The sequence below is a fragment of the Syngnathus floridae genome, chromosome 2 (assembly GCF_059516105.1).
Source record: "Syngnathus floridae isolate MCC-2025c chromosome 2, RoL_Sflo_1.0, whole genome shotgun sequence".
Taxonomy (NCBI): Eukaryota; Metazoa; Chordata; class Actinopteri; order Syngnathiformes; family Syngnathidae; genus Syngnathus; species Syngnathus floridae.
In genome coordinates, this window is record NC_142414.1 from 18471139 (window position 1) to 18492184 (window position 21046).

Consider the following 21046-nt stretch of genomic DNA (forward strand, 5'->3'; position numbering starts at 1 on the left):
GTTTTGAACAATTCCATGCTCTTACCAGTAAGAACAGTTTGAAGATGGATTGTTTCAACAGTTTACAAAGCAAAGTCCATAAAGTCATAGATCAGAGTGTTTGGTGTGGATGAACTTCACTAGCCATCACTGCGTCAACCTGATATAACACTTGGGATGAATTACAGCAGAGACTAAGAGTAGTGACCTCACAAACGTGCTCCGGGAAAAATAATAACAATAATAATAATTCCCATAAACACTCTTTTAAAAGTTGTGTACCTTCTTCCCAGAAGGGATGAGGTTGTTATTGCGGCAATTTAAACAATATGCATTAAGAATGGGATGTTACTTTAGTTCATATCAGAGTCAAGGCAGGTGCAAGAATACTTATGGCATTACAACAGTGTGTGACCTTGAACGCTTGAAACAGAGGAAGATCCAAGTGTAGCTCTTGTTTTTACTCCCCTCTCACGTCCTCTCTCCGCCCCTATTTCTTGCTCACTATGTTGAGCCGTGTCAATGTCACTATCATTATCTGGGGAGTCATCTTTTTCAATTCAAAGTCCTCAAAGGCGGTCATCATGCTTACTTTTTGAGCATAAATCAGGATTAGAATCAGATCAGGAGGTTTTACCAGCTATAGCGTCTGCAGTCGGTTGCCCTTATTGCCAATGTCTTTCCCATTTTGGTGTTCTGATGGGCAAAGGATAGAGGCAATAAAGAAGCGTGAAGCAGCAGAAGTAGGAGATTAAAATTACTCAGATATAATAATTTGGCCAAAATTGGTAGTTTTGCTCATGATTTGAAGAATAGAAGACAAGACTTAATTAAGGGTTAGGGTTAAGGTTAGGGTACCAAGCAATTAGCTTGATGATGTCATTCCTGCTGAGTCAAGAAGCCCCCCACCCCCATCTTCTTCTAGATGGCTAGAATTTTTTATTTATTTTTTTTAACAGGCTTGTGTTCGTGTTGAGAGAAACAAAATTTAAAATATTTCAGTGATGAACCAAAAGTTTAACAGTTAAAAGAAGGCATGTAAACAAAGTCACACCAAAAATTTAAATCTATTTTTATATGTTATTTTATGTCATTTTATGGACAGATTTGGTTGTGGGTTCAAAATAAATATTTAATAGTAACTCTAAGATTTGTCTCAGGGAAAGTATAATTTGCACAACAGGTATATTTCTGCATTTTGTGCATGGATTATTTGCAGGCGATTTGTAATATAAGTATTTATTTTTCCTATATGCCCCTGGCGTCTTAGCGCTCTCTGGTGGCACACTATAAATTACACTATAAATTAAATTGTTAGTGGCAAGTTCTACTGAGGGTTCTTTTGTTGCTATGACAACACTCGCTCTGGCTGTGAGCCTTAAAAAATACTAATTGGGGTTAAGCCCCGCAGTAAAAAAAAAAAAAAAAAAAGATAGAGAGAGCCATCATCGTAACTAACGATCCAGTGTGCAGTGACATCATTAGGGACTTAAATAAATTACTCTGAAATCAGATCTTTTTTTTTTTAACTTTGCATACTGTTACAGTGTTAAAGGTGGACATAAGACATGTTCAAGTTGAGGATAAAGGTGTAGCTCTCTTTTTTTTTTTTTTTTTTGCATTTTAATATTGTGGGATGCGTTCTCTTGAAATGGAAAAAAAGAAACCTGATTTTTTTTTTCTTATTTCTTGACTGTTTTCATCAATTTATTATATATGGCAATGCTGTATGTTTAAACTCTGCTTATTGCCTTAGATTGGCCAAATTAATGTTATAATTAAACCCATTAGCGAAAGAATTTTAAGTCTAAAGGAAGTAACTGCTCAAAACTAAAAGAGGATGTGATAAAATTCTTTAAGAAAATGACGAAGGCTGAAGTTTGGTAAATTCTTAATTATTGCAAACAAAGACGTTGCAAGTTGCTCTTTAATCCAATTTAGATGCGTCTCTCTTAAAAATATAGTGCTTGATTACAAAGAATGCTAACTTCTATGTTGCGTATCACTTCTAAATGTAAATAGAATAAAAGAAGTTTTAGACGATTTTATGTTCATAAAAAGATTAACAATGACTGCAAAGAGGTGAAAACGGTTGTGCACAATGGCCCAGTTGACTTTGGGAGGTATAGCGAGCAGGCCTCCTCCATCAGGCTCCTCCCTGAGAGAAAACATTCCAGCAGAGAGAGAGAGAGAGTGCAAAAGGAAGTGGAAAGTCTCCGTCTTAAACACCTAGCGCTTACTTGGTGTACCTTTGAGAAAGTTCTGAACCCCGAAAAGTGACGCTCATCTCACAACAGCGATCCCAATGAAGCTCGTGCTCATCCTGCTATTTTCCACAACCTGGATGGTCTGTGGAGCTCAGTTCTACTACCAGGCCCTGATGGACTATCTGGACAACAGATTGTTGGCTATTGAGGTAATCGGATACATTTCCAGTGGCATACCCTTAGATGCATGTGACATGTTTGCTCCCTTCCTCCGTTTATAAAGTTATTGCATCTTGTACACAATAAGGATAAACTAAAATGTCTCCATTACATTCACGAAAGGTTGTCCAAATAGTCACACAGCCAAGCAGAAATAAGTGAGAACAATAAACTTGCCAAGCTGGTAGCTGCCAATTTCAAAAAAGAAACAACACCATCATACAAGAGACATCAACAGTAACTTGCTCTCCTGGGTCTCATCCAAAAGTATCTTTTGAAGAGCCAAATATTGGCACTGAGGGAGCAGATGGGGTAATGACTAACAAGAGGACTGCTTTATTACGTTTGCTTTCCACATGGAATCGTCCTCTCAAGTGAAATCATTCACTTGAATTAATGTGTTGTTTTCCTTCGTGGTTATGCCTTTCCGAGAGACTGATTTTTGTCATAACCGGTCGTCACAGAGGCTGCAAAAGCGTAATTGACAATCTTGAAACTGCTATCAGCATGAAATTTGAAATAAATAAATAAATAATACAGCTATATGAATCCTTCTCGCTTGGGCGTTAATCTAATCTGTGCAGGTCAGGCGAATTGTGTGAATGTTCAACCTGAAGATAAGTTTTATAAATAACAATTTTCCCAACTCCTGACTCCAAAATAAACAGCGTGGTGTACTGTACGAACAGTACCTGGAGGAAAACTCGTACATCATAAATTCAAAATCCTTTGTATGACATCACAGTGGGGCATGTGTTTGTTTTTACGTTGTAGTTGTTGAGTCCTTCATTGAGACAGTTATTGAGTGTTCTGATCTCTACTTACTTGCGGCGCTCTGAAAGATCTGCAGCTGTTTGATGCTCTTCTGAGGGAGTCCAGTCAGAAATCCGTTTTGATGAACTAGTCTAATGGAAATAAAAGCAGAAATAAGAAAAAAGCATTAATGCTGTGAGAAGTAAAAAGTGTCTGCATGTTTTTAGGATCGCATGCACTTGTGGCAAGACCAATCGCGTCAATACCACATGCAACTTCAGGATTTACACAAACAGTCCCAGAAGACTATGGACGCTCTGAAGAAGGCCCACAGTTCGCTCTCCACAGATGTGGAGGAAGCGGCGCTCCGACTGAACGGGGCGGAACGAGACGTGGATGTTGTGGGGAGCCGGACGTCCCCACGGGCTTGTGCCAAACGTGCCGACCGGGTGGTGGAGCAGGGAGTGTGGAGCCAAGAGGAGAGCCGAGAAGAGGATAACGACGTCTGGGAAGAGCTGCCCTCCAGAGTGACCGGTGAGACACGAACCTCGTGGACTCAAAATTGTTTCCAAAAGCATTTAGATTTGTTGAGGAATAAAACTGGTCGATGATAATCAGACATGGCTTTATGGAGGTACTTTCTAGGGGAAAATATGATCCGAAAATTGCCCAATGGTGAACAACATTTACGTTTATGACTCCCAATTTTAAGACTCAGTAAAGTCGTTTACTGAGCAAACACACGGAGCGAAAATGTTTTGATTTACTCAATCACATCAATATTCACTTCACTGGAACGTGAAGTGAAATGATTTAATTGGCTGCGAATGATGATGTCTGATTGCAAATCTCCTTTGGCAGTATTTAGGCAAAATGAAAAATTTCCTTAATGTCTCGCACAAATTCAGCGCAAGCAAGATGCCATTCATGGAGTTTAGAATTAGACTTTGCGCTTTCTCTCAGAAGCCAACGGCACTGCAGAGCTCATTAGAGACGTTGTGCACATTGTGAGGTGACCCCGAGATGAACCAAATTCCCTTGGTTGGAGAGCCTGATGCTTCTTTGCCTCCAGGTCATGTCTGAGGAGCCTTTTATTCCATGCTGCTTTTAAGTTCCTCTCATCCGTTATGTGGCTCCCTCAAGGTTTTAAACGGGACTTTGCGCCATCTACTGTAGTTGTTGTCTCCATGAGGGGATTACAGCTCGGTTCACAAACTTTCAGAGATGGTTTTTTTTTTTTTTTTTTTTGCTTTGAAAACCATTTGTGGCCTAACTGGGTTATGTATTATGTCAGTCTAAGGTTAAAATAATAAATAAATGACATGAATGTACAAGCAGCCGCCAACTTTTTGCATTTTGTGTCTACATAGACTGCGTAGAAATCATCTCTACCATCCGCTCGGGTAAGATCCTGAAGCGGCTGGGCGGGTCTAAAGGTGTGTGGCTCAGAGACCCCCGGTCCTCCAAAGTCTACGTGTTCAACGGGACAGCGGGAGACACCATCTACCAGTTTGAGTCCGTCAGGGAGTTTCTTCAGGGCTCTTCCTCGGTCGCCCTCAGTCAGCCGCTCAGGCTGCCATCCAACTGGATGGGCGGCGGAGTCGCTGTTTACAACGGTTATTTGTATTACATCCAGGAGGGGCAAGACATAAATGTAGTCAGATATGACATCCTTGCTGGCGAGCTCACAGATGTGGCCATTTTCCCTGCGGATAGCCAAGCTGCTGTCTACAGCCTCAACCCTGAGACGCGAGCAGATCTCGCAGTGGACGAGCAAGGCCTCTGGCTTCTTTATGCCGACGGTGAAACCGAACTGAGCATCAGCCTCGCAAAAATGGATCCCGTCTCGCTGGACATCGAACAAATCTGGGACACCCGCTGCCCGAGAGAGAATTCAGAGGCGGCTTTCATTGTCTGTGGCGTCGTCTACGTTGTTTACAACACTCGGCAGGTCAGTCGCTCCCGGGTCCAGTGTGTCTTTGATGTCAATGACAAGGTGGTCAGTGAGGAGGCACCCCTCTTTTATTTCCCCCGACGATATGGAGCACATGCCAGTCTCAAGTACAACGCCGAGGAGAAACAGATCTACAGCTGGGACGACGGTTACCAAATTCTCTACAGACTGACAACCAAAAGGAAATTGCTGGTTTGACAGCATAGACAATTATAATTTATCTTTGATTTTTTTTGTTAGTTTACTATTTCAAACATATCTCCCATTTTCAACTGTATCACAAGTATTAATACTGTAATGTACCACAACTTGGCAGTAGTCTAATTAGATGTTGTAAAACGTCCCTGCTGTGCGAGTCAGTGTGGATCCGATGTCGATCGCTCTGGCTCGTTAGGCTGCCGACATTATACGGCAAACAACAGCCCACTTTGCATAAATTCTTTAATCAAAAGGCAGATTTTGTCACAGAACCAAAACACATCACACCCCATGGAAGGAAAACAATGAAGAGAGCTGACAGTGACAAGTGGGGATCAATATAATGCCAATGATTTCACCGGTAAATTTATAACAAACACCTATAATTACAGTAAGTGTTCATTTCATCAACAGAATATTTTCTCACTTGTCACTATTATACAAAATGCCCGTTAAAAAAAAAAACTATGTTATTAAAGGTGAGAAAACAAATTTTTGAGGAACGTGGTAACACTAACACTAAAGTGCAGAGGGTTACAAACCATCAGATAAGTACAGGAAACACTCGAAACGGCAACAGTTCAGAACAACTCAGATTGGAACTAAAATTTCAAGGAAATGAAGGTCCGAATGATGTACGGAATGCAGTACCTGAACAAAATTAGTGAGATAAAATCCTAAACTCCGTCGGTCTATTTCATCCATCGATTTCAAAGACATACTGGTTATTGGCAAATCATCAAGATTTGATACACGCTCTAAAAAAGTCGCATCAGTACATCCTTGTTATTCTTTACTTTCCTGTTGTATCATGTTTTATCATAAGAATTCATGCAAGGAGCAAGTCGGGTTTAAAAAAAAGAAAAAGAAAAAAATATTTGGAGAATACCTGATACATAGAGGCATGCAATTCTACTGGTCCATGGGGGAAAATTAAAACCTGACAAAAACTATGAAAGCTCCTGAAACTATATAAGAACTTCAAGATGTGGAGGAAGGACCAGGGCCAATTAAAGAGACTAAGGTCAAATGTAGAAGTGTCAATGATATCATGAGAGGTGATGTCAAGCACAAACAAGAGGGGCCAATGACACAAAAAACATACGTTACTGACACACGAAGAAAAAAAAAAAAAAAGAGTAAATGACAAACAGATCCTGGCAGAAACATGTGTACATATCCTGAAGCCCCTTTTGAAAAACTGTGATATATGACACACTGATGCACTGTCCTCCATTGTGGGAGGATTTTCACTTCACCATTGAAAGTATTGTCTTAAAGGTTTTGTTTTTTGGGTTACTTGGGGCAGAGGTTGAGCATAAATCAGTTGTGAAAGATCTGACTTGCTGACACTGAATGTCTTGCCAGGTCGGATGTTCAACCAAGAGGCTTCCAAGTTGCTTTCACAATTTTATAATTGGACAACAATCATGAACACATTTTTTTGTCAACCCTGATATAGCATCAAGTTCATGATTCATTTGTGAATAGTCCATTGTAGATAAAACTTTTGTCTCTCTTTTTTTTTAATCAATTTGGGTACAGTAAAAGCAAGATTTATATTTAACTTCCATTTGGTCACCACTGGAATTTTGAGTGCCAATTTTTTTTTTTTTAAGTAATTTCTATCAACACTTTCTCAACAACCTAATGTTACCACCATCATGGTTACAAAAAAAATAGTACAATATGGAATGATATTTAAAAATGTCTTTAAAACTAAAAATAACAAACTGAATTCATTAAAAAAAGAGATGATTCATTGATAAGCAAGTTTTGCTACTGCTGTGTTACTATTTTTATGCAAGTTAGCATTTCCATGTTCATTGCTAGTATTTGTTATTGTCCAAGGGTGAGCCAAAATTATTTATATAGTATGTTTTTGTTCAATATTATCCAAAATGCAAAGAGGGATTTTGTAGATAGAAAAAAAGAATTTAAACACGTTCTTTTTTTGACAGAGCTACAATAACACTGCCTCCTGTTTGTTTTGGAGTAAGCATTGTAAAATCCTTTCTGCTTTTAAATCACAACCTTGATAAAATAATTGCGTATGACACATTCAATTTTCAAACGGGAACACTTTTCCCACTCACAGCGTCTGAAATGGGAGTTTCCTCTTGGTACAAAATATTTACTTTATCTACAAAAATTAAATCATAACAAAAAATGTTTCATCATTAAAGTTCATGATAGTTTAAACAACAACAGATAAATAAAGTTCTATCAATCAATCAGATGTAACAAATTAAAAAAGGGGATTCAACTGAACAGCATCAGCATCTGAGTGACATGATCACATTTTCCACAGGAGAACCAACGCAATGTTTCATAACGCAGTTAACATTGAGGCAGTGATTTTTTTTTCTCTAATTGTCACCACTTGCTAGGCTACATCTAGCTTCACATCTTGTCTGGGTTGAAAGAAGGCAAACAATCACGACAAAAAAATGTCTGTACACAATTTTATGCTCAAAATTATACATACACTTCTCTACAACAAAAGGAGACTGAGGTGGCAACAAAAACATCAAGTTGTGCTACATTCACGGCATTTACACAAATAGTGGTCAGTGATGCTTATTTTTTTTAACTTGAGCTGGAAGGAGAATTTTACATTTGGAAAAAAATGCTGTCCCTTTATTTTTGTGGAAGCATTTTGGGTTGATATTTTACAATAGGGCGGTGGAATATTTATAAAGTGAAACTGGGCTTTAAAACTAAATAAATGGAAAGAACGAAATATTATGGAGAAGTGCAGCGAAACATCTAAACAGATTTGCCGGAAAAAATGTCATGTTGCTCCCAGATACAAGTCCGAATCCAACGCAAATCAGAGTTGCCTCTACATTGTGTAACACGTTGTAAATTGTGATGAATCGTCAAAACGTTTAAGTGCTTTTAAGGGCCCTATTTACTTGCCTAGTGCAAGCGGAGTGCAAAGTACCGTCTAACTATGCGCACATTTGTCAAAGTCAAATTCAACAAATTTGCTTAACATCACCTACGCCGCAACTTAGACCTTCTTTTAGCTAGTCAAAAGCTAGTCTTTTTTTTTTTTTTATTTGAGCCCTCAGTGCCTTTTTGTTTTCTAATGTGTCAAGGGAGGCCTCTCTTTGAGGGAGGGCATCAACCACTATTTGAGTAAACGGCGAATATGAATTGCTTTTGTTATTTCCTTGTTTTCTAGCTCTAAAGAACATCTTTTTACACTTGTACTTTACTTATACTATACTTTTATTTTTTTTCTCATCATTCTGTTTTGACAGCTTGATAGTGATTTAGCCCCGAGTGGAAACAAATGAGCATCACAGTGCATGACGATGCAACTGGAAACTCAATTTTGACACCTTAATGAAGCTCGATAATGTTTCGACGTAAATGAATGCAGCACCAGGACGTTTTGAAAAGTGGCGCACGTCTCCTCAGACATCTTGCTTCGCTTTGAGAAATATCCTTTGATCACCACCGCTTTCTCTTAATTTGAGTCTGCACATATCCAACCATGAAGGAAGGGCATTGAGCAGTCAGAACATCCAAAAATACGCCCTAACCCAACGTGATCCCAGATCACCTTTCTGGGAACCACGCTGGCGGAAGGTGGAGTTCGGTTGTCGACTGAAAGGAAGGGGGTGGGGGAAGTGGCTGAGGGGGGGGGAGCAGTTGGGAGCCACAGCAGGGTTTCTCCTGAATAATCAGACAGACAGGAAGTGGACCAGCAGAAGGAACCTCTCACCACCCTCCATCTGGATTGCAGGGGGTCGCAGGTGGTGTTGCTCAGGGTGTCGCTGGGGGGCGGGGGGAAGGGCAGGAGCCCTGGCTGTCAAAGCTGGCAGCCCTTGCTTTCCACTGTGACACACACACACACACACACAAAATCACACACACAAAATCACACACACAAAATCACACACACAAAATCACACACAAAGAGTGAGTCTTTTAGAAATACATTTTACAAATAACAACAAAAGAGTGATGCAAAACATCTCCAAAACATATCAAGTGATTCACCAAAATGCACCCTCGACTCACCTCTTTCTCGGATTTCTTAGACTCCAGTAGGGGGTGCCAGTGTGCGATGGGCTTGCGAGGATACGCCAACATTTCGTTCCAGTGGTCCCTTCCCAGTCCGTCTGCGTTGCACCCGACTCGCATCACGCCGATGACCTCGTTGTGACCGACCCTGTGGGGTACGAGCGGGTGCAAATAGACTTTACGCAAAATGTCAACTCTACCATTGTGTATGGCACTCCTTTCGTTAACATATTGTAGCTAAAGTGAGTTTAGTTTTCTTCATTTTGTTTATGAAATATCTCCCATGAAGTGTTCTGGCAGTTACACAACATTTTAACAGTTAGCTTAGCTTCTTCCTTTTTATCTACTAATGTTCTTTCATCTTTGTATTTTTTTTTTTTGTCAATCTGGATTCTAAGTGCAACCACAGTACGTCTCAGAGGTCAAACTTAGTAATACGACAGACATCATTAAGGATGTAATAGTAAGAACATGCGCAACGAAATCAGTGAATTCCAAATGGTTACACGCAGCCCACTTTTCATACGCACAAATCGTAATCCATGACAGAGATGTGCAGGCTGACGTGGTCCATGCTGTCGGGTGGGATGTCAAAGATGATGGCCTCATTGTAGGTGGGATTCAAGGTGTTCTTTTTGATGCTGGTCTTCTTCTTCTTCAGACGCCGCCCGTCACATATTAGTGACACTTTGACGTAAGGGTCTAGATAAGAGAACGACGACAAAGCGAAGTCATGTGGGGACACTAACATTTATGACAAGCTGAGAGCGGGCCTGCTGTTGCTCTATTTTGTCCCAGTTGCCATTGATTTTGAATTATGTCTGCGTTTAAAGGCAGCTGAGCGGTCCTAGATCACAATAAAATGTCAACATCTGCTAATCGGCGAATCGCATGGAAAGGATAAGCCTGTAGCACAGTCGTAAATGTGTGTTTTTTTTAAAGATGTTATACTAAAAATAGTGTGTGTAGGCCACACCCCTTTTGCGGGCTTCCTTAAAAATATTAAATATAAGATTTTGTCAATTGAGCATAAAAAAGCCTGATGTTCTGTCTTTGTGGAAATGAAAAAATGACTGTATATAAAACTTATAAGGCCATTAGTCAATTTAAGGTTCATGCCATAGCTATGTCTTAACAGCACTGGTAATGACCATAGTCATTTTGCCGTGTAAAATGTAATACATCAGCGTGGATGATGATGACATTTAAATGATATATAATGAATGTAATCCATAACTTTTCAAATGGACTGTTTCATAAAAAAATGTAAAAAAAATCAGAGGCTTACATTTAAAATTAAAATGTCAAATCAGACGTATGTACTTTGATTCTAACAGAACACAAATGACAATTTTCAAAGTAGATTTTGTGCTTGACAAATTATACAAATATAAAAAGCTCAATGCATTTTGAAATCCGCCCCTTCCAAATCAAAATGTAAATCTCAGAGCTCAATCAAATTGCACCGGTTTGTATTAAAACACTCTGTGACACTGCATTCTCATTTTCATGAGAGGCGGTCTAATAAATATGGCAAGCTTTGTACGCATAATGTTCATCAATAATACAATAAATACATGTGTGAACCTCCAGACCTACTCCCGAAAAAAAAAAAGCCTAACCGACATCTAGAAGTCTTTGCAAAAGACGCCAAATTAAACGCCAAATGACTATATGGGGAAATACAGTACATAACAATACAAATAAAAATAATGGTAAAAGCAAAACACACTTGGAATTAAAATCATGGCTGATTTTGAATGTCATTAAACATCACAAGAAAAAAATGCCACAATAAATCCCAATTATGGCGGAACAGTGGCATTTAAAGCACAATAAATGTCACATTTCACACGTGCTATCAGTTCTGCAGGGAAACACGGGATGGCAGCCACTTGAAAAAAAAAAAATGAAGCAACGACATCCTGACAGTGGCTTGATATTGCACGCCTTGCCAGTGAATAATTGCCGGAATAAACAGAGAGATGGCCTGCCCGCAACTTGTGTGTTTGTGATCTCAGGCGAACGTAAACACACATGCATACACACACGCACCCACCTGAGTATCCAGTGATGTCCATGGCCTTGAGATTCCTGCACTTGATGACAGTCAGTGTGAGTCTTCCAGCAGTGGGCAGGTAACAGAGTGAGAACATGATCTCCCCAAGGTCAACGCTCTCCTGAGGATGGACACATGGCACATGATAATCAACTTACGGTATTCAAATAATTGCAAAATCTGGTAGATCAAGTAGATTCGTTGATTGTCTTGAAGCAGTTGTGGGGAAAATCGAGTGTGCTAAAAAAACATCATCAATTTTGCTGTCTACAGCCGCACTTAGACAAGGTTCCCGTGGCCATGGTAGCCCCATTTGCCCAAAATGTAGTGTTAGTTTTCTCACACTCTATCATGACAGGCCATGAGCAGAAGAGGCTGCTGAGTCCCCGAGGTTCGTCTGCGTGCAGTTTACCGCGGAAGTCAGAATGATTCTCCTGCTCCCTTATGTTTATCATGGTCTGTCGAGACTTTCTACACATAAAACGGCAGGCAGCTTTAGAGCACATTTCTGTGTTTGTGTGTTTCTTTCACTCTCCATCACAACATTAAACACGCCCAAAACATTTGGTGTTTTGGGTTGTACTTGTGCATATCAACACTGAACATAACAACGAGAGTATTTAGTATTTAGTAAAGACAATTAACCGGCGAGATGCCCTTTTCTCTGCATAGGTGCAAACCAGCCAAAATTAGCCGCACGTCATCGCACACTCACAGCTGAACCGCCGACATCCATGTTTTCCAGTGCTGTGGTGCGGAATTCACTTTGAAAGGTGTGAAAGTCAAGCGGTGATGCCAGAGCGCAGCAGTCAAGTGTTGGAAAAGCATAAAGTGACACTGATGGGCTGTGGAGGGACTTGTGCTATTTAAAGTGCCAATTTGACAACCGCAAGATTTTCGGCAATTACCGAAACTGCAAAAGCTGTGGTTCATTCTTAAGGTTTGTATACCGATTGAGCGTTAATGCGATATGAAAGGGTGTGAGGTCAACAGTAAGACGGCACGGAAGGGTAGATGAATCGTAATTTAAAGGTTTGGGGTTCAAATTTTAGCTCAGCCCTGTGGATTTACTTGCCTGTTGGCGCAATTACTTATTAAATTGGATTAACATCTCCATGGATGGTAATGTGAGGGTGAATGAATTGAGACGTGCCCCTGATCGGCTTGGGATAGGCTCCGGATCACTCGGGGAGCTAATGAGGACAAGCGCCATAGAAATGGGATGGATTAATACGGAAAGCCGCGGCAAATTTTGAGTTCCTCACAGTACTTCAAAGGAGCTCACCGCAACAAGCAAGTCAGGCTTTTGGGAGTCTTCGTAGGTGTTGCTTTAAAATGCTGTCTATGTGAACGTAAACTAAATCACATGAAGTATTGAAAAAAGCCTTACACTGGTGGCATATTCGATGTCTCTCCATATATTGGTTTCCCGGGAGAGGTCGGACGTCTCAAACAGGTTGTCCATCACCACCTCCCCGATCATGTCGTGTCGTGAAAACCTGTCAAAGTCGAAAACGCTCATGTGGAGCTTCCTGTTCGGTAAGTCGTCGTAAGGCACAGGAAAGTGGAAGCTTTCAATAAAGGTGGGGTTGAGGGTTTTTCGATGGACCCGCGTCTGGAACTTCTTGCGGTCGGGCAGCAGGTAGATCTTGACGTAAGGGTCGGACGTGCCGCATAAATCCTTGGCGGGAAGGTCGACCGCCCTGATGATGTTGACGAGCAGGGCCTCATTGTCGTAATCATACTTGAGAGAGAAGTTAATCCTCCCGCAGTTTTTGCTGCTGCTGTTCTTGGAGGAATCCTCCGAGTCACATGTTTTCTGCTGGTAGAGCTCTGGCTGAATACGGCCAATGCTTGTGGATTTTTCCTCTTTGTCCAACATGTAGTCGTTCCCCAGGTCCAAGCTGCCGACCTGCATCTGCCGGGGAAGGTGTCTTTTGAAGGAATTGTGCCTGCGGAAAGACGAGAGACACAGGAAGTCATGGTGAAGGGACTTGACATTAATTTTGAAAGACAACATTTGATAACTTGCTAGCATTAGGCTAAGCAGACTCAAATTTTTCTCAAACAGATTTCAATGTTTTTCATATGTCATTAAGTGGGAAGTGAACAAATGCCAGCATGCTGAAATCAGACAAGTGAACCACGACACCAGTGACCTTTAAATCATTAGCAGCTTTTTTCTGTGGATCGCATGACAAGAACCCAGGAACATGCCGCCCACAGACCATGTGGTTTCGTAGATAAGGTGTAAATGGAGGATTCGAGTGCCTTTATAGTCATTTCACTCTATCTGCTGCAAAACAACTGATAAAGTTCAACTATGAGATGCCTCACCTCATTGTTAGTCGCAGTGTTTTTCCAAAAAGAACATTCAGGGACAAGTAAGAGTTTTCTTTTTCTCATGTACACCGTTAATTAAAGCGTAAATGAAGTAAATGCACATTGATAAAGTCAAAGTTAAACAGATGCTTCTCACAGCTAATGAGTGATGACACAGTGACACTGATAGCATGCCTCTTGCAGCGCTGCATGCACGAGGCATTGCGGAATGCCTGATGAGTTTTTGAGTTGAAGCCCCCCGGGAGCTGACTCCTGCCTTAATTCAAGGACAAAACGTTTGAAAGGATGCACGCTCAACATGCTGAAGACATGCAATCGTTCACAGCATTTTGTCCCCTCGGTGAAAGGCTCCCGATGAAGTCGTCGCATGCAATTAGCGTCACTGTAATGACCTGCAAGAACATGCAAAAGCTTTTGAGGTTGCTGACTTGTTACATAACGCTTTACAAATAAATCCACTTTGTCTTAAAATCATCTAGGCTTATGAATTTAACTGCAATACTATGCAACCTCAAATGTGAAATTATTATTCTTGCCGACAAAGCGATACATACTCTGACGTTCGTTATTTTAATTTTGTTTTGAAAAATAGAGAAAACTAATGTGAATTGCAGAACACGCTGACCATGGACGCACTTCCCGGGGCTATCCACGGACTTCTATACGAATGGCCTACCAATGCTGCTTAGTCGACGTAACGAGAAGTAAAGCCTCGGCCGCACGAACGCACACACGTGTCATGACTAACCGGGTGGAGGAAGCGGGCTCAGTTGTTTGCCTCTGCATGCGCTGTGTGCGGCGCAGGAAGTGCTCCCTCATGGAGAGCTGGACATCAGTGGGGATGTCAGGAGATGTATGGCTTATCTTCACCGCAGCCTCCAGGAAGCCCATCGGGCCCACGGGGTCCTTCATTTTCTCTGTTGCCATGGTAACCGCTGGCTGCTGCAGCTGCTGGTTACCTGGGGGCGACGGCAACGGCAGCGGGCGAGACAGCTGCAGCGGGCGGTGCTCCGGGCTGGGGGACGGAGTGAGGAAGCTGGCTTTGCTCCGCCGAGGCGGACCGCACCGCTTCCAGGAGCCGAAGGCTAGCAGGCCCAGCAGAACCAAGCCGCAGAGCACAAACACACCGAGAAGGAGGCCAAAAGTAGCGTCTGGTGGCGAGCCGTGGGGTCCGGGAACACAATATGGGCGAGCAGATGGCAATGATGAGGGTGAGAGCACAAAAAGAGACACTGTATTAAGTCAATATTTTTGCACATAACATACACTGCCATTCACTTCCAGAAACTTCAAATTGCTGATAAAGTTTTTGGGGCCCTCAATTGGGGAACAGTATTTCCTAACACACGTAGAAAGGGAAAATAAGTGTTTTGTTATTGTACATAGTGAATATTGCAATGACGCTTGATTTAAAGACAATGTATAGTTTTCAATAAACCCAACAGAGCAGGAGTACCCATAAGAAAATATGCATTCAAATAATAATACTCTTGTGGCGTTGTTATTGAATGCCACTGCCATTGAAAGAAAAACAATGGTGGAGGCAGTGCCAATTGGCAGAGAGGAAACATGCAAATGAAATATCGTCTATTTGAATGCTAATCCAAGAAGGCTCCCGGGATGAGGTGTCAAAATGGCCGACACGTGAAGGAACCTGGTCATTGTGCCTCGGTCTAAATCACACACAAAAGCCTTGGACACGGGCCGAGGACGCTGACAAGCGAGATGCGTGGAGCCTGAGGGAGAACAGGCAAACCATGCTGTTTCTTGATTCCATATAATCAAATTTCAGCATCTAATACCTGGAACATTCCCCATTCGCTCAAGCCTGAATTCAATTCCCCACATTTTGCAGCAGTGTTCTTTTCCACGCACTGCGTTGACTCTAATTTATCTACCATAGCTGTGTGCTGCTCTCAGAAGACTCCAGTCTCCATGTAATAGTGCACACATAGCAGGAAGCCGCTTTAGGGCACATTGAATTTGCTTTTTTCTGTCTTTTTTTTTTTCGAGAGTGTTTATTGAGCTAAATCTTCCCCCCGCTGAAGACAAATAGAAGCAGCTGGAACCTGGAGGCAAGGATGAGTTCATTCCTGATTGTTTTTCCGTTTTATTAATAGAGGAAAGGAGATTGCTTGCTTGTGGATTACAGCTACATAATGTACATTTAGTAGGTAGGCTGTTCAATCTATAAACCCACACGACTGACGAAATAAGTGGACAATCGGCATTGTGTATGCAAGACAAAAATAAAATACAGTCAGCATTTGAAAGTGATGCGAGCAATCATGTCAGGTACTTAAATATGGCTGCCAGTCTTTTTAAAAACAAGCAGCAGTTTTCTGAGACAATAGGTTGCCTACTTTTCCCCCCCAGCTGCTCATCTCAAAGACCACCTATTAACAATAGGAAGGGAGTCCATGTCAAGGTCCATCTCATGTACGTAAAGCAATCTTTAGACATTTGAGTTGTGCACAAATGGAATTTTGCAGGATTCAGTACCCAGTGGCATGCCTGTGATCCTGCTTATAGTGGAACAGATGTCAAGCAAGAAGAACTCCGCCCTGGGGCAATGCAAGGTACAGTGCAGAAAAGAGCCAACCTCTGAAACATGACTCAGATAGGATAGATTTGAAAGAATGTCATCTTTCTGGTGTGATATTAGTCAGTCTATACCAGGCTTTTGTGGTAGTTGAAAGGCTGTTCCGATATAAACCGGCCCACATCTGTTCAGCAATCATAACACAGACGTGCAACTCCTATTTCAGTCCAGACTTAAGATGACCTAATTTTAGACTTTCACCTGTCAACAAACATCCAGAAATAAATTGGACTTTGTTCGCTCTTACTCATGGAAGGCCAAGTCAGTTCAGGACCTAAGCTAGTGTATGGTTGTAGCTGAAGATAATGGAAGACGTTCTGTGGGGACAAGTCATACTTCATCTTCAAGTGTTCAAATATCATGAATACTCCCTTAGTGGCAGTTCTGATGACTGCTGGACTTCTTTCTGATGTCATGAATCCAAAATTCATGCAGAGAAGTTTGGCTTGAATTCTGATTTACGTGACATTTCTTCTTTCAATCCAAGTTGTTTGTGAACCTCAAGTAAAAAAAATATGAAAACATGAAAACAATACGATCATGAAGTTTTTGGCCTCATGAAGGATGTTAGTGCCATATTTCAAAGAATTGTTCAGCTAGTAAACTTTTCTCGTCAGTCTCTGCACTCGCTGCCTCTGTTTGGTTCAGCGCGAAAAGGTTAATGAGGGAACGATTGTGCCACCACACCTCCACACACTCGTCAATCAGATGTGGAAGCCAAAGCAGCGTTTGCTATAATGGCTACAGAAATAGAAACACACAGGCTGAAAAGCAGCTAATAACTTTAGTGCTGCAAAGAAAGAACAGAGTGCTAATAATCCTGCAGTAGTTAGACATGGACAGTAAGCCAAATGGGAAGTGAGAAAAAAAAACGCCGTTGGTCTTCCTCTTCAGACACATGACTAATGAAGCGAAGCATATTATTCCCGCCGGACACAATCTCCCCTGACAGCGTGAGAATGAAGCAACCTGGAGCTTTTTTAGCTGCACTATTAATGATTACACCCACGCCTCTGCAGGAGTGGACCACCACCGGGCCGCACTTTATCATAGGGCTCTTTACGGCGGTTCCTTCATGCTGAGAAACACTTCTCGCAATCAATACTAGCGAAGCAAAATCAATCAGGCCGCAACGTTCCTTCAGGTGGCTGCTACCTCTGCACCAAACGGTAGTCAGGTGAGCTGCGATGTTATCAAAGACGTTTCGCATAAAGGTTGTCGACCGCCGCCGCTGTCGCCGCCACATTGTTGAACATTTAAGTTGACATTTCTTTTTTTTTCTTCATATTTGGTCAGAAATTGAGCGAGACGGCAAATTGATACACATAAAGGCTTTTCTCCTCTAATCAAACTGTGTTTCTATGGCAACCAGGTCAAAACCTGCTTATCAACTTCTGTAAAATATGAAAAAAAAATAATTACAACAACATTCTACTGGTAAGGCAACACAGGATCAACATGTATGATAACTAATTAAAACAGGTTTGTTTGCACTTTGTTTTAATTGCGAGATGTTATTGTCATGTTGAGGAAAAACTCAATAGGCTGACGGGATTGTCATATCATCACACTGGAAATGTCCAGCACAGCAAAATTCATTCCAAAATGGGATTTGTAGATTGCGACGTTAATTTGTAAAAGCTGTTTCATCAACATGCATGGGAAGCTTGTCGTTCCCCGAGGGCGGAAATGATTCCCACTAATCTCGATGTGGGCACCTCAGCCGTTTTTGGAGTGCTTATTCCGTGGTGTCTTTTTCACAAAATCCCATAATCCCACCCCCCCACAACCCTAAATCCTAAAGCTCCGGTGCGTGAGAGGAGGTGTTAAGCACCGGCGGATAAGTCGGCTGTGTCAAACAGCAGTGGGGAAGGGCGAAAAATGATTTTGACACTCAGGCGACGAGGTAAACGATGCTCATGTAGGAAGTTGTAGAATTTAGTGTATTGCGCTACTTCAAATATTTCAATTCAATTAGTGTTTCTTCCCAAAACGCTCGCAAACGTATGATTGAAAATGACTTTTGAGAAGTTTCATGAATCTGAAATATATAGAAATGTAACTTTTATAAATGCAATCATCTTAGCACTAAGCACACACACACAGACGCACACACACACTCTTATCCCCATCAAGGATAAATTTAATCACACTTATCACTTGAAAAGTAAAAAAAAAAAGTCTAATCCTTTCGGTCAAAGATCTGTGTTTTTCTTGGGGGGGTGGGATCATGTTCTCTTAACTTCAAAATCTGCTTCCTTGTGGATTTCCATAGCCCAATTGAACCACATGGGAAATGGAACAATTAACCTGCTTGTTGACCGCAAGCTGCAATCGCTATCGCACAGCTTGCAGCCTGCCTCTGCTTGCACGGAGTAAATATTGAAATTATATTACAATATTTAAATGGGACGTGTCGAGCTTGTTCAGCGCTTCCACTGTTGAATGTGCAAACAGTGGGACGATTCAGCAAATCAACTGTAATTAACAGTGTTTGACATTGTGTTGTAATGACTGTCTGCATGCAGAACATTTCAGTTTACTTACAGTTGTACATCGTCTACATTGATGTAAATGTCATTCCTATTAACTGGCCTTTTGTTCATTCTTTGACTTACTTTTGTTGCTGCACTGGTTTTTTTAGCTATTAAACCTGCTTAACTTCTTTTTCAGCTTGTATGGCAATGGACCGTGTTAAAATACTTTTCAAGAAATTAAATGGAGAGGAAAAAAGGATTGGCCGTGCAGCAACATTACTTTCCCTTTAAGGGACAATTCTGGTTGCGATTCCATTCATTCACATTCTAGTATATATTCCTTATTCAGCTCTGGGTCATTGGGAGTTGTAGCCGATCCCAGCTGACTCCAGGCAAATGGCAGCGTACACCCAAGACTAATCACTCGTCAATCACAGCACGTATGAAAAGTATAGAGAGGCAACTTTGCAAGCCTAACGTGCATCTGAATGACTTTAAAATTGTATTCATATAAGAATGCACAATTCAAATGTTCATTGAATCACTTCCCAGTCTCTCTCCCCCATCAGTCTCAACAGACCTTGAGATGCAATAACAAAACACAATCACCCACATAAGGCTGCAAAGTATTCGATGGACCTTTTGTAGTGTAAAGTGCAATTGCAATTTGGACTCTACCGAATTTATTGGCAACTCAGATGAACTATGACCCTTATATGAGGAGGAATTCTATTCTATTCTATTCTATTCTTGTGAAAAGAAGTACAGTATTGTTCTAGAGTGTAAGGACACATCATTATGTAATAATAATAATCATCATCTCAAACCATAAAAACTAGCAAAGGGCCACAGCAGGACAGGAATAAAAATGAGCTCGCCATTTGCTGAGGACATGCGGGCAGTTTTTTAGAGTGACTCATTGCAGTTTGTTTAGGCTTTATGATATTAATGACCAACAACATTACGATCACCTCGGACCAATGGTGACAGAGCAGCACAGCACGATGCCATCCAATAATAATAAAGACGGACTTTATTGATGTGTTGTGTGCTTGCGCCGTGCAGGATGCTTTTGCATTTGCAGGATAAAAACCAACAGGCAGCCATCAGGCTGTTTGAGTCTTCCTAATTTTCATCAGCGGGGAATTTAAATGGATTTGCTTCATCCATTACAAACACAAGCTTGCTGATGCTCCGCAGGCTTGAAGTGTCGCAGTATTGTGACGGATTAATACAAGTGCAAGTAAGCCTGTCAAGTGGATTGCGGGCATAGGAGAGATGCTGATTGAAGGAGGAGGCACTTTATCTACTTAACGTCTTGCATTAGCTGGTTTGGGGGGGATATATTTCTTTTCTTTTTATGACAGGTGTCGTGGTTGCCTCACAATTTGTGGTCTGGGGTTGGAATCTCAGTTGTGGCCTTCCTGAGTGGCGTTTGTAGGCGCTTGCCTGGATTCTTCACATTTTCCAAAACCATGTATGCTAGCTTTGTTGAAGTGAATAGGATTAATGTCATCTGAATGAGTCGTTTCTGTATTTTTGTTCTTTTCCTTGCTTATTTTGTGATAAAATAATAGGGGGGGTACTTTTGAATCATTTTTAATGAATGAACTTGTCATCGGCAGCTCACACTAGTCTAATGTACCTTGTTGGTGTAAAAAAGAAACAATGCAATGTTGGGCATTTATGATCAATTTCCATCAATGAAACATTTGTCTTCTCCATTGATTCCACTTCAAGAAGTCAACAAAGTATTGCTCCCAACAGAAAAAAAAGCCACCGCATCAAATTTCTGCGAGCTCTAACCCGACCTTCGGCCCCGAGGCTCTCTGCGATAGCGGGAAACAACAAGTCAGCATGAAGAAATGATGCATCCATCATTGTGACCCTGTTAGATTAAGCGTGGGCTGACATTTGGGCCGTGTGTACTCAGATGCTCGCAGCCATAACAGTTGTAAAGGAAAGATGACCAGCAGAGTTTCAGCCATTATTGCTGGCATTATTAACCTGCCACTAGCTAGCCTCGATTGCACTCCTTCCTCATCTTGATCCAACAGATAGACCAATAATTGATCCTGCAGTCAAGGAAATAAGTGTAATAGAATTCCACAAGTTGTGAGGATAAGCCGCTCAGATGATGGATGGAAGTTGAAAATTGGAAGAGATTGCAAGGGAATGGCAGGCAATGCGGTCACTGAGTTGAAATGCCAGAGAAAG

The 21046-nt window shown here is 41.4% G+C and overlaps 2 protein-coding genes across 2 annotated transcripts in view; one reads left to right on the top strand and one right to left on the bottom strand.

The window, feature by feature from the left end:
• The first annotated feature begins 2168 nt into the window (after nt 1-2168).
• Nucleotides 2169-7048, top strand: olfml3a (olfactomedin-like 3a). The gene is made up of 3 exons (XM_088369017.1): nt 2169-2395; nt 3386-3692; nt 4529-7048. The coding sequence occupies exons 1-3, from the start codon at nt 2285-2287 to the stop codon at nt 5308-5310; spliced, it is 1200 nt and encodes a 399-aa protein (XP_088225143.1). The 5' UTR covers nt 2169-2284; the 3' UTR covers nt 5311-7048.
• The window catches only part of syt6a (synaptotagmin VIa), a 37364-nt gene continuing 21857 nt past the window's right edge, over nt 5540-21046 (bottom strand). The window contains exons 2-7 of the mRNA XM_088369015.1: nt 14499-14901; nt 12798-13359; nt 11408-11528; nt 9879-10050; nt 9346-9496; nt 5540-9159 (exon numbers count right to left, since the gene is read on the bottom strand). Of these exons, the coding sequence (XP_088225141.1) occupies nt 9088-9159; nt 9346-9496; nt 9879-10050; nt 11408-11528; nt 12798-13359; nt 14499-14901 (1481 nt within the window). The 3' untranslated portion in view covers nt 5540-9087. The remainder of the gene's footprint in view (nt 9160-9345; nt 9497-9878; nt 10051-11407; nt 11529-12797; nt 13360-14498; nt 14902-21046) is intronic.

What these genes read in the sequence shown, in the direction of transcription:
- olfml3a (XM_088369017.1), top strand. Translation starts at nt 2,285, where the DNA reads ATGAAGCTCGTGCTCATCCTGCTATTTTCCACAACCTGGATGGTCTGT. An exon ending in ACAGATTGTTGGCTATTGAG is followed by an intron (nt 2,396 to 3,385) that starts GTAATCGGATAC and finishes GCATGTTTTTAG; the next exon opens with GATCGCATGCACTTGTGGCA. An exon ending in GCTGCCCTCCAGAGTGACCG is followed by an intron (nt 3,693 to 4,528) that starts GTGAGACACGAA and finishes GTGTCTACATAG; the next exon opens with ACTGCGTAGAAATCATCTCT.